Source organism: Sinocyclocheilus grahami, unplaced genomic scaffold (genome assembly GCF_001515645.1).
Source record: "Sinocyclocheilus grahami isolate Dianchi unplaced genomic scaffold, SAMN03320097.WGS_v1.1 scaffold323.1, whole genome shotgun sequence".
In the NCBI taxonomy this organism is placed as follows: domain Eukaryota; kingdom Metazoa; phylum Chordata; class Actinopteri; order Cypriniformes; family Cyprinidae; genus Sinocyclocheilus; species Sinocyclocheilus grahami.
Window position 1 is genome coordinate 221,833 of NW_015505502.1, and position 12,907 is coordinate 234,739.

Genomic DNA, 12,907 nt, shown 5'->3' on the forward strand with positions numbered 1-12,907 from the left:
AATAATCGTAATGACTCCACACAATAGAGGATTTTTTGGACACAAAAATCGTTTGCGACAAGCCGTGAATCGGGCCACACCCCTGATTGTTTGGGGATGCAAATCGGGCTTAAAATCGTCTAGTGTGCAGCCAGCCTAAGTAACTTTGCAAGTACATGTCAACTTATTCTAACCCCACTAATACTCGCCTAATACTCTAATGAGAGTTATTAGACATGCCGGTGCAACGCTACTTATAGTCAACAGAATGTTCAAAAGGGACCATCAAAATAAAGTGAAACCAAGTTTCTCTATTAATATTTAATAACATCAATACAAAGAAAAAAATCCTACCCTATACTTTTTTTGCTTTTGAGAAGCTGTTTCACTTGTATATATGTCACAAAAGAGAAGAAAAGACTATTACAACTACTATTTCATGCCAGCTTTAACATAACCATCATCGAAAACCATGATACTATAAGCCAATATCTATTCACTTGCAATGAGGATAAACATTATTTGAATTATTGTCTGCTGAGAATGGGAAACCATTGAAATTCAATTGCCATTTAACCCAAACACTGCATACTCCTTTTCTCTTCTTGATGCATTTACAAAATTGCCAGTTTTCCTATGTCATAATATTTTATATATTGATGGACCCATGCAGTTCATACATAGTGATTTAAAAAAAAAATAATTCTGATTTTAAGGACATTTTTGTACGATAAGCAATATTGCAATATGAGAAGCAAAATCTGGCTCCTCAAACAAAACAAGAGATAAACTGCTTTGTAATAAAAGCAGACTACAATTTTAAATGATCAAACTGTTTTTTATTTTAGACACAGTGCAAAAGTGTGTTTATATAGTCTGGTCCCGATGGATTTTTTTTTTTACATATTAATAGCTAAACGGGAAAGCCAGAGGATTCCCTGAATCATATTTACATTCACATTCCAGACATTTGAACTCTTCAGTGAAACATTTTCACCGGCTGCTCCACAGACAGCGTGAAATGACAAAATATGCAAGTGATGCCTCGCACACCTCAAACCCCAGAGCACAAAACATTCTCAAATCTCATTCTATCTGCCAAGAGCGTCACCTCTCACTGCCTCTACATAACAGTGGCAAGGCTCCAGCCAGACCCCAGTCAATATCACAGAGCCATTTCACATTGATTCAAATCCTGTCTGGGTGATATGTGGAGGATGTACGCTTTCAAAAATTCAACGCGAGGGAGATTAAAAAAGGGTCTTTTTCCTTGCTCTCTCGTCTCATTAAACGAACCGAGCTTGTGAATATTTCACGTGCCAGCTTCATTACTGAAGATGAATCAAACGAGAACACAAGACTCGTATAAATAATGGAGGGCTGTGAGTAACTGTGGGCCTGGCTTTTGTATATACAACAGGTGGCCCTCAAAATAAATGGAAAATATGGGGATGGGGGATGAGTCATGCTGGAGACCCTGGTCTCTTGAATTGAAGGCCCAGCAGTCCTCTGTGTGCACATGGCTCACACATGGAAATTAAAGGAATAACACCTCAACATATTGATTCAGCTGTATAGGTCCAATGTAGTACTAGATCACCTCTGGCCATGACAAAAAAAGAGCTTTTGAGTTATACTACTTACATTTTTAAATACAAATGACTTGCAAAAATTGATTTGATTTAAAAAAATTTTAAACGGGAAAAAAATATCTGAGCCGTGTTAGCTTTCTACTTCAAGGGCATTAAAACAGATTTGGCTTATGTATTAAAGTAAGGGGTGTTCATGTGTCTAAAAAAAGTAATGCATGGCCTTGAGTGTCTTATTGTATTTATAAAGTTACTACAACAGTAATATGATAAAAGTCACCAATCAGTAATAAATAATTATAATTTTAAATTATATTAATCTGAATAAACTCATACAGTTCTTTGTGTTGTTGTTAATGAAAAGTAAATCTATTGAAAATGGATTAAATCTATTAAATTAAATCTATTAAAAAAGAAATAAAATTTTAAAATTGAAGTATTAAAATGACTAAAAATATAACAGAAATAAAAATAAATGATCTAAATAGCTAAAGCTAAACAGAAAAAAAACAACAAAGACAAAACCATACACTAAAATTACTGAAACTAAAATTTGAAAACTGATATAAAATATAAAAATAAAAGCCAATTCAAAATATTTCTAAATTGGTGCTTAAATATAGAATTCAAATGATGCATTTACAGGTGTGCATTTATTTGAATCAGATTTCTAATTTGGAACTAACAAGTTTGTATTCGAAATGTAAAAGTCATGCTCAAGTGGATAAAAGGATAAAACAAAATCACTAGTACTATAAAAGGCAAAAAAGTCACTTACCTCTACACTGGCAAATCAGACAGCCCAACTCATCATGTTGGAAGCCCATTGGACAGGACATGTCACATGGAAGTTCAGGGCATTTCTTACAACGACAGGTGTCACAGCCATGCTTGTTCTTACTGATAACAGAAAACAAGATGGGGAAAAAGAACAAGAAATCTTAAAAGAGACATACATAGATAAATACATACATATTGTAGTAAGTTTTCTCATTAAAAAATACATTTAGATAATATCATACTTTCAAAAATATTTTTTTATAAATGATGCATGTGCAAATAATATATAAATGAAGACTCAAGACATATCAGTAGTCTAAGTGACCATTCACACAGAACATGTTTTTGCACTGTGCTACTTTTCCATTGATTTCCATGTAAACAGACACCAGACGGATGTCTTTGACCTCTGCACTCATGTCTTATGCATCATCACACGCATGACATGGCAATCTAAACAAAATAATAAAAAATACGGAACTAAAGTCAAAATAAGTCAAATTTAAAAAAAAAAGGCAACCATCTATTTTTCCGCAAAAAACGTGTTCTGTGTAAATGGGCCCTAAAAACTGGTTTATATGTGTATATATACAGTATATATAACAGTGCACCTTTAAAATAACCCTTCAAGACATATGGACTTCATAAAGAGTCAGTGCACACTTTGTCATTGGCACATCAAAGCTTGGCATTATACACCAGGTGCCAAAGACATGGTTCAATGTCATCTGTTAACACCGGAACAAAGTGAGAAGAAGAGAGAGAGAGGAAAGAGAGAGTCTTTGTTGACCTTACTTGGAGTGCTGTCAGCAGATGGCACATTAAAGACGACTAACCAAAACGACCAATCAAAATGCTCCCTGATGGCCAAGGCAACTTCCTTGGAGAACAAACTCATCCAGAGCACACTGGCCTGAACCCCAACTGCCCATCTCATACACACACACATACACATGTTTCTTCCCATCCTTCATCCCCCTATCCACTCTTATCGGATGAATAATAGGCCCGAGAAGCAGCCATGTGCAGTGTGTATTTGGTTTGGTGATAAGAAGCTATCAGCTATGATGTCAGCAGTAGGGAATATCAATATTCTTTTTGCAAGAGGAGGAAGTCTGAGCTAAGCTGCATGCATTATTCAAGCCACAAGCATGATCCTTGGCCATAACTTTGAGAGGGCATAAATAGATATCTAAAATTAGAATCTGAGATGCAAGCATTTGCACTTGTGTGCTCATTCATGACGGCAGAATTGAGGTGGGAAGAGACAACGATGGGCCAGGGGCCAAATTCTGATAAATAAAGACTCCTCTTTATTCAACCACACCTGAGGGAATGAGTCTCAGATACGATACTATAGAGATGCAAGACCAGTCAAGCCGATGCCTCATTCTCTGCACTTGTCATTACAGTCTTTATTATATTTTAAAGGAACAGTACACCTAATAACAAAAGTTTTCCTTTAACATTTTGGGAGTCGTTTCACCACTTTTTTAATATAGAGACAGTATTCGGAGACAATCATGGGGCAGACGAGGGGGAATGGGTTTGGGTAGCGACGCAAGCCAAATTCGAACCTACATTTCCCATATGCGGCACAGCGCATGTCCGGAATATTTGCACCTACTACATCACAACTCCAACCTGAAGGAGAAGGGAATCTCTGCAGAGCAAAAAGGGCATTCCCCAATAAGTGGGCATTTATCAACTGCTTAACTCAGCTGGAAAAAAATCATGAAGCTCCACTCGTAACCCCACCCCAAAATCTAGCCCTCAGTGGGATGGAGCAAATTGGGTAAAGCAGTTGAAATATGGCCACAGACTGGGAAACGCCCTTAATTGATTGGGCAACAACCTCTAGCGTACTGCAGAGACCTATACTCAGGGGTGCACATAAGTGGTGCGCAGGTGCGCATGTGTGACCAAAATAAAAAATGCGCTGGGTAAATAAGTTCAGAGTGCTCATTTGCGCACCGACATGGTTGACAGCTGTTAATGCACAATCACCGTTTTAGATCGACTAACTGTAATACTGTATAAGATTTCCATTCGAACTGAAAGCATAAATCTGCCAGTGCGAAACTGACATTTCATTTACTGACGTGCTTCACTCGGCAGCACTAAAACAGACAGCGCATATACTTACTTGTCGGCAACCCGCCAAAATAAAAGCTTGCTGATTTTAGGATTGAAAATTATGAAAATTCATATAAAAAAAAGAAAGAAAATGTAAATATTAGCATTGTATTTTTAAGTTTACTACAAAATAATTGTATTTTTAATATTCACTTTTTATTTTAAAATATAATAGTATTGTCACGCTCATTTTTATTATTGCTATTATTTTATTTAAAAATACGAAATAAATAAAGTGCAATAATACTACCGTCACTATTGTTATTTTATTTTTATAGTTATATTTAATGAGTCACACTATGTGCAGTGTGAGCACCAGACCAAATCTATGTGTGCTCTCATGAGAACCAGACTGAAAAATGTACGTGCCTATACTTGACCTGAAGGGGAATTGGTTGTGCTGCTCTTAAAATCAGCTTTGCTGTAATTAAAAATCAATTGCTAGATAGCTCTGCCCACAGTGAAATCTGATTGGTTCCAAAGCTCACTCAACAGCTGTGATGGTGTTATATTGCGGAGCGTTTTGTTTTCAGTGTGATAGACAAATTACTTCATGGTGGAAACTTGTGTTGGACCTTGAGTGCGTTTAACCACACCGTAACTAGCTGCTAACCACCATATTGTTGCAATAATCAGGACTGTTTTTTGAAACCGTTGTAACTTTGTTGAACTTTGTCAAATGTTTGCTGGAACTATTTTGGGATGTTAGGATTACCAAACCACTGAACTATGTTTCTAACAGAACTTGCGACTATAGTTGGCCAAGGATGCTTTTGGGAAACACACCATTGGTACATGGTTGAGTGTAGAAGTGGGTAACTTTTTTTTTTTTTTTAACAACATCCTTAATCATTATATAATAAAATAAAAGGCTTCCGCAAAGAAAGGTTTACTGATGAAATAATCATTGGAGCCACAACATGCTCTGACACCTCATTGAGATATTGACTGGTGGTGCTCATTTGGGCTTTTTGGGTTTAAATCTGGCTTGCAACAAATTCAAGTTCCCAATCCTGTTCCCCATTTCCCTGTGCTCTTGTATGAATATAAAGCGAAAAAACCCCCTGACAATTAGGCATCAGTAACTGAAAGTAGTCGTGTATACTTTCTTGCACTTTTCTCCACTTTTTCATCTCCATTCGTCACAAGGTGTCTCTCTAACCTGTCGACTGCACAGCTCCACAAAAGTTTGTACAAATTTGCTCGGTGATCTGCCTGCGTAATTGGAGCAGTTTTTTTTGCAGATGTGGAGCAGCAGTGTTTATTCATAGTTGCGTCGAGACATGGTGTTGTGTAGATTAAGCGTTCAGCTTCACTATCGCAGCTCATCCTTTACACGGTGCAATCAGAGGCGCTGATCTGAGCCGGCCCTAATTAGCTGTCAGCTCTAAACTTGCAGTCGGGCACAAACAAGCAAAGCATAGCACCGGGGATCATTGTGTCATTCACAATTTCTCTAGAACAGTGCAGGATTCGCTTCAGTTTGTGACAACTAACGACTGCTGCCTTTCCTGATAGTATAGAAAATCATTGGGGTAAAAATGACATAAAAAAAGGACAAAATGGTTTGGAATTTTATTTAACCATATTATTACTTAAGTCGGGGGAGAAGTAAGACATTCTTATACTAATCCTTAAAGCTAAAACCTAACACGTCATGTAGTTGAACTTTAATCCAAATTGCCTTAAAGTGAAACTAATGTGACTGGCTCAAGGAAACAATGTCAGGAAGAGCTTTATGGGTTTTCATAAAGTCATCAGAGATTTGATCACATACTGTACCACTAACAATGAACGTTTAATAGAAACTGCACTTCTTGTTATTGTTACCTCTGTGAATCAGATTATTGTTTTCTTACATATAGCCGAATGGGCAGTCCTTGGCACAGGCCACAGCTTTGCACTTCTTGTGACGTGGGCGACACTGGCAAACATCACAGCCGTGAATGTCAGTCTGGAAGCCAAAAGGGCATTTCAGAGTGCAGCTGGCAATTAGACCACTGCACAACTCTTCTCCTGAAGGTTAGAAGAAAACAGAAGAGACTAATTAATTACAGCTTTAGACATTAATTACCTTAATATACATGCTTTAAGATCAACACGTAGACAGGGAAGCAAAAACAAGATACATCCAACATACATTAATACATAAAGAAATAATAACATAATATAATTAATATAATATAATACAATACAAGTCATCCATTGCTATTTTTTAATTGTCATATCAATTTAATTTAATTAAATTTTAGGTTATGTTTTTAATTGAATAGTTTAATATTCATTTATCTTATCTTTTTTATTTATTTATTTATTTTATTTTAGTTTGATAAGCACTGATTATATTATATTACATACCAATATACTAATATAATATACCAATAAATACCTAAATATATTTTATATATATAAAAAAAAAAACGTTAACCCTAAAACACAAAGCAATGAAGTGCAAAAAACAAAAACAAACAAAAAAGTAAAATACCTGTAAAAAGAAATATGGAAAACTCCTTTATATTAATTCAGTTTTTACAGATTTTTTTTTACAGTGTATTATATGTTGTATTATAACATATTATACTATATTTGTATATTCATGTTATATTTATTATTTATTATATTTAGAGTGCAAATAAAAAAAATCATACACAGGCACAATTTATGTTTGCCTACAAAGCATAAATTTAAGCATATATTTACATTCAGACAGACTTTCAAATCAAAAGTTTCTGAGAAACAAATTCAGTCAAGTGTGTCCAAACGTTTGACAAGTAGTATATATCTTTAAATAGTATATTTATGATCCACAACTAGGCTTATGGTCCCACCCAAAATAATTAAAACCAGCATTATTATCTTTTTCCTTTGACATTTGTCAGACTTCAATTCACTCAGCCTATCTTAGTATAAAAACAATCCCTTAATCCATCTGCCCTTCAGTGTTTATCCTCATAAACATCTCTGCTAAAGCCAGTCAGTGTCTGGAGAGAACACCGCTAAAGACCGCCTGACAGCGTCTGTATGGGGTGAGGAAGATGAAGCACTTCTCCAGTTCACAGCTCACTTACGTGTCTTGCAGCTGCACATCCTGCAGTCGTTGGAGTCCATCCGGAAGCCGTACAGGCAGCTCTTTTCCACCAGCGTGCAGTTGTCCAGTGAACCGCAGGCAGGGGGCACCATAGTGATGTAGGTGGGTTCTAAAAAACAAAAAATATTCCCCCAGAGGATGTGAGTCACTCTTGACTAAGTCAGATAGTTAAAGAGACAGAGAAAGAATACGGGATCTTAGGGGCTCAAACGGGACTACACTTATGAGTCATAGGAGGCAAACAATTTTACACATACTTTAAGTTTCTGTTAAGAGGATAGTTCACACAAAAACTAAAATCCTGCCATCACTTACTCATCCTCATGTTGTTTTGTGGAAGGCAAAATAAGAATTTTTGAAGAATACCTTGTCCACTCTTTTCAATATAATATAACTGTTATTTTAGTATTATTTATATATTATTATAATATTTGGAATATTAAAAAAATAGCTTTTATTTTTATATTTTAAGTTTCCATTTTTATTTTGATGATAGTTTTTGAAGAATATCCTGGCCAATCTTTTCAATATAATATAACTTGTGTTATTTTAGTATTATTTATATACTATTATAATATTTGCTATATTTTTAAATGAGCTTTTATTTAAAGTTTTCATTTTTATTTTAGTAATGATTTTTTACTATACTTTGTTTTTAATTTCTATTTAGCTTTATTTTTATTTCAGTTTTAGTTTTAGTAATTTTAGTACTTAAACTTCAACTTGTTTTATTTCAGTTACTTGCCAAGACTCACTACTTTTTATTATTATAATTATTATTTTTTATCCAATATTTATTTTTTATACTATTTTAGCTTTATTTCAATAAATGAAAATAATTTTTAAAAATGTCAGTTTTAGTCACCAAAAACAACACTGAATCAAATTTAATTTTGGATGAACTATCCCTTAAATAAATGAGAAAAACGTCATCTTATTTCTCTTTTTGCACATGGTGACATCTCAGTCTAATAAAAATCCCACCTGGTTATAACTGATTTGGCTGAATCTAGTATCAGATTATAGATGTGTTTAATATAGAAACTCACTGTATATCGATGACACGCAAACCATTTTTTCATTTGTGACCTGGACCACAAAACCAGTCATAAGGGTCCATTTTTCGAAATTGAGATTCATAAAACATCTGAAAGCTGAACAAATAAGCTTTCCATTGATGTATGGTTTGTTACGATAGGACAATGTTTGGCCGAGATACAACTATTTGAATATCTGGAATCTGAGGGTGCAAAAAAAATCTAAACATGGGGAAAATCGCCTTTAAAGTTGTCCAAATGAAGTTCTTAGCAATGCATATTACTAATCAAAAATTAAGTTTTGATACATTTACAGTAGGAAATTTACAAAATATCTCCATGGAACATGATCTTTACTTAACATCCTAATGATTTTGGGCATAAAAGAAAAAGCAATAATTTTGACCCATACAATGTATTTTTGGGCTATTGCTACAAATATACCCCAGCGACTTAAATGGATAGTTCACCCAAAAATGTAAATTTGATGTTTATCTGCTTACCCACAGGGCATTCAAGATGTAGGTGACTTTGTTTCTTCAGTAAAACACAAACGAAGATGTTTAACTCAAACCGTTGCAGTCTATCAGTCTTATAATGGCAGTCAATGGGCTCCACGGCTTTGAGAGTAAACATACACAGACAAAACCAAATTAAACCCTGCGGCTCGTGACGATACATTAAGGTCTTAAGACACGAAATGATCAGTCTGTGCAAGAAACTGAACAGTATTTATATAATTTTTTACCTCTGATCCACTGCAATGTCCAACTGTCCTGAGTGCGTTCACAACATCCGGCGCGTGACGTCAAATAAATACAGTTGGGCAAAAATTCCACGTTGTCTGATGATATATCAAAATCGTCTTCCATTGTGATGACCTGTACTTCTAAATACCTTTAGAACATCGCAGTGCCAGTGAACACGTCCGCAATCTCTGCACTGTGTAAATAATGAGTGACATATACGTGCGAAAGATCGCTTCCGCACATGCGTCTACTATCATAGATATGTATAGATGCCCTATTCGACCGCTCCAGATACGTTGACGCGTCCGCCATTTTGGAACGTATCGCAGCTCATAGAAACAGTCACTAATGAGGCATCTACTTATCTATGTCTACTATGCCAGAGCACGTACACGCATCACGCGCTGGATGTTATGAACGCGCTCAGACATTGCAGTGGATCAGAGGTAAGAAAATGATATAAATACTGTTCAGTTTCTTTCACAGACCGATCGTTTCATGTCTTAAGACCTCAATGTCGCAGCTCATAGAAACAGTCACTAATGAGGCATCTACTTATATATATCTATGTCTACTATGCCAGAGCACGTACACGCATCACGCGCTGGATGTTATGAACGCGCTCAGACATTGCAGTGGATCAGAGGTAAGAAAATGATATAAATACTGTTCAGTTTCTTTCACAGACCGATCGTTTCATGTCTTAAGACCTCAATGTATCGTCACGAGCCGCAAGGTTTAATTTGGTTTTGTCTGTGTATGTTTTTTTTACTCTCGAAGCTGTGGAGCCCATTGACTGCCATTATAAGATTGACAGACTGCAACGGTTTGAGTTAAAAATCTTTGTTTGTGTTCTACTGAAGAAACAAAGTCACCTACATCTTGGATGCCCTGGGGGTAAGCAGATAAACATCAAATTTTCATTTTTGGGTGAACTATCCCTTTAAGACTGGTTTTGTGGTCCAGGGTCACATTTAGGTTTTAACACAAGAAACTGACAAGTTTCTATTTGATCCGATCGAAAGTTGTACTACGTTCTGATAAAGATGAGAAACAGTCAGATGGAAATACAGAAAGAAAGAGAGGTGGATAGATAAAGTGTCAAGATCTGAAATGGATAATAAATGCCTTCATGACTACAAACAGAGTTGATGGCAGCAGTCCAAAAACGAACCATCATCGCAGGAAATTGACTTTTTCACAGCGCGACCAGAATCTATAATTCACCACTCCTGCAAAACCTGAATGCTTGTAGTACATGCTGAAATTACTGATTGAATTGATTGGTTTGTGCCTGTCAAACCACTCATCCAATCAGCTTCCCTCTTGGCTCTTCTCAGTTTTTTTTTCTTCTCCACATTTAGCTTTGAATGCAGTGTTGTTCTGCAGTAGGGAATCAATTTCATGATGAAGTACATAAGCAAACACGAGTATGCTTTTCGATTTCTCTCGACCAACAACAGATGATCCATTTTAAAGGGGCAATTCACTGTCATGTCCTTTACACAAAGATCTTTCAGTGTGTGTTCTCAAAGTGAACTATATGAAGACGGTTTGGCTGTGTATTATGCTAAATATTAACTGAGGGTGCATGCTTCCTCATGAAGAATAACCAGGAATTATTAACATTACAACAAGGATGAAAACGAATGAATGTACGTGTGCTGCTTGTATGCAATTATTAGTACAGCAGACCCACTGTGTTTTGTGTATGCTCATTAAGCTGTCTCTGGTGGGCTGACCCCAGACCGCACGGATGGTGGGAGACACTGCAGTGGAGAGAGACAGACTTGTGTCAGAATTTGCAAATGAGTCAAGACACAAACCTCTTTTGATTCGCTTGCATCGCACATGGGGAAGAGAGAGACATGAGCTGTCAGTGGCCAAAAGAGAGTGCCGACATTGCATTAATAACTAATTGTTCAGTTCAGTTTAGTATACACTTCTCGGACTGAATGTAAATACAGTTGTCATGGCCTGCCTTTTAAGAAGTAAATTTGGTCGTAAAGCTCGACAGTGTCTTTTTTTTTATTGTATGGAAAATGTAAGTGTAAACAAGCAACTTCTGTTTTTTGTGTTTCAAGGAAAGAAAGAAAATCATATGGGGTGAACAATCCTTTTAATACATTCAGGACAGCTTTTGGAAATGTTGGTGGTGTTTCCTTCACCATTACTGAACCTACAGCGCCACGGTAAATCAAAATTAGTTGGGTAGTTTTTACCAGAGTTGTGAGTTAAAGTCTGAAATAAATATGAAGAGATAAAAATGTTGTACTGCAAAATAAAGCCCAGACATATCTTTCTACTACACATTCACTGGCTACAACCAAAACGAACATAAAGCATGTCTATAGTGTAATCAGATTTACCGACAAATTACATTCTTTTTTGAATCACACAGAAAGACTTACAAACACACAAGTTGGATTTTCAGACGTTGAATAAAAATAAAGCTTCAGTTTTGATTTGTGAAACTTAAATCGGTATCATTGCTAGCTGATTGTTCGTATGATACTGTGTAGTTGAATGATACACAGCTGCAGGTGTCTTTATAAAAAATAATTAAATATTAGATATTGAGCAGCACAACTGTTTTCAACATTGATAATACTAATAATAATAAGAAAGTTTTTTGAGCAGCAAATCAGCATATTAGAATGATTTCCGAAGAATCATGTGACGCTGAAGACTTTAAAATATATTAAAATATAAAATAGTTATTTTAAATTGTAATAATATTTCACAATTTTACTGTTTTTACTGTGTTTTTGTTCAAATAAATACAGCCCTGCTCAACATAAAACATCTTATTCGACTCCAAAATATAAAACGGTAAAGTACCAAAAAATATAAACGATTACATAATTCCAAATAAACGTAGTTTGGACCAGATTTTCAGGTTTATTATTATTATATATATATTTTTTTAAGTCTACGCTTCCCAAAAGTCTATAATTTTTTATTAAACCTTATTATAAAGGGCGGCAAATTGTGAGACGTTTGCAACTTATCTCTCCTCAACTTTTCTCAGATGTAAAGACATTGTTATTAAATTAAAAACAAGCTCTTAGCAATAAAAAATACAAACCTGAGGCGAATACTTTTTTTCCCCTATTCATTAAAAAGCACTGTTGCATTAACACTACTGTAACATATGAAGCCATGTTGGCTTTGGTGCCTTATTTTGTTTCTTCCTATTTAGCCGCACAACCAACAGAGCAGGCTCATATTCAAAGACTTTTAGAAATAAACAAGTGCATTGTATGTGAAAATGAAGGCACATATTTGAATGTGGAACAATTTCGGTGCAAAATACTAATGGCTGTGGGGTTCGCTCCAAATGTGATGTGCGAGCTTTGGGGGTTCAACCAAACCTGACAGCTTTCATTTGCTTAATTACACATGCTGCGTCTGGTACAATAACTTGCCTCTGACAGGGAGAGGGTGTCACCTTGAGGAAATGAGGTCTTCTAACAAATAACAATTAGGAAATAAAAATGCACAGAGTGCAGGGCAGCTGCCAAATAAGCTAAATTAAGCTGTCCTGGG

General features: G+C 35.6%; 1 protein-coding gene across 1 annotated transcript in view; it reads right to left on the reverse strand.

Annotated features, from left to right (window-relative positions):
* The window catches only part of LOC107602268 (cysteine-rich motor neuron 1 protein-like), a 134,447-nt gene that overhangs the window by 9,144 nt on the left and 112,396 nt on the right, over positions 1-12,907 (reverse strand). Inside the window, exons 7-9 of the mRNA XM_016294728.1 lie at positions 7,553-7,681; positions 6,344-6,500; positions 2,347-2,468 (exon numbers count right to left, since the gene is read on the reverse strand). Coding sequence (XP_016150214.1) covers positions 2,347-2,468; positions 6,344-6,500; positions 7,553-7,681 — 408 coding nt within the window. The remainder of the gene's footprint in view (positions 1-2,346; positions 2,469-6,343; positions 6,501-7,552; positions 7,682-12,907) is intronic.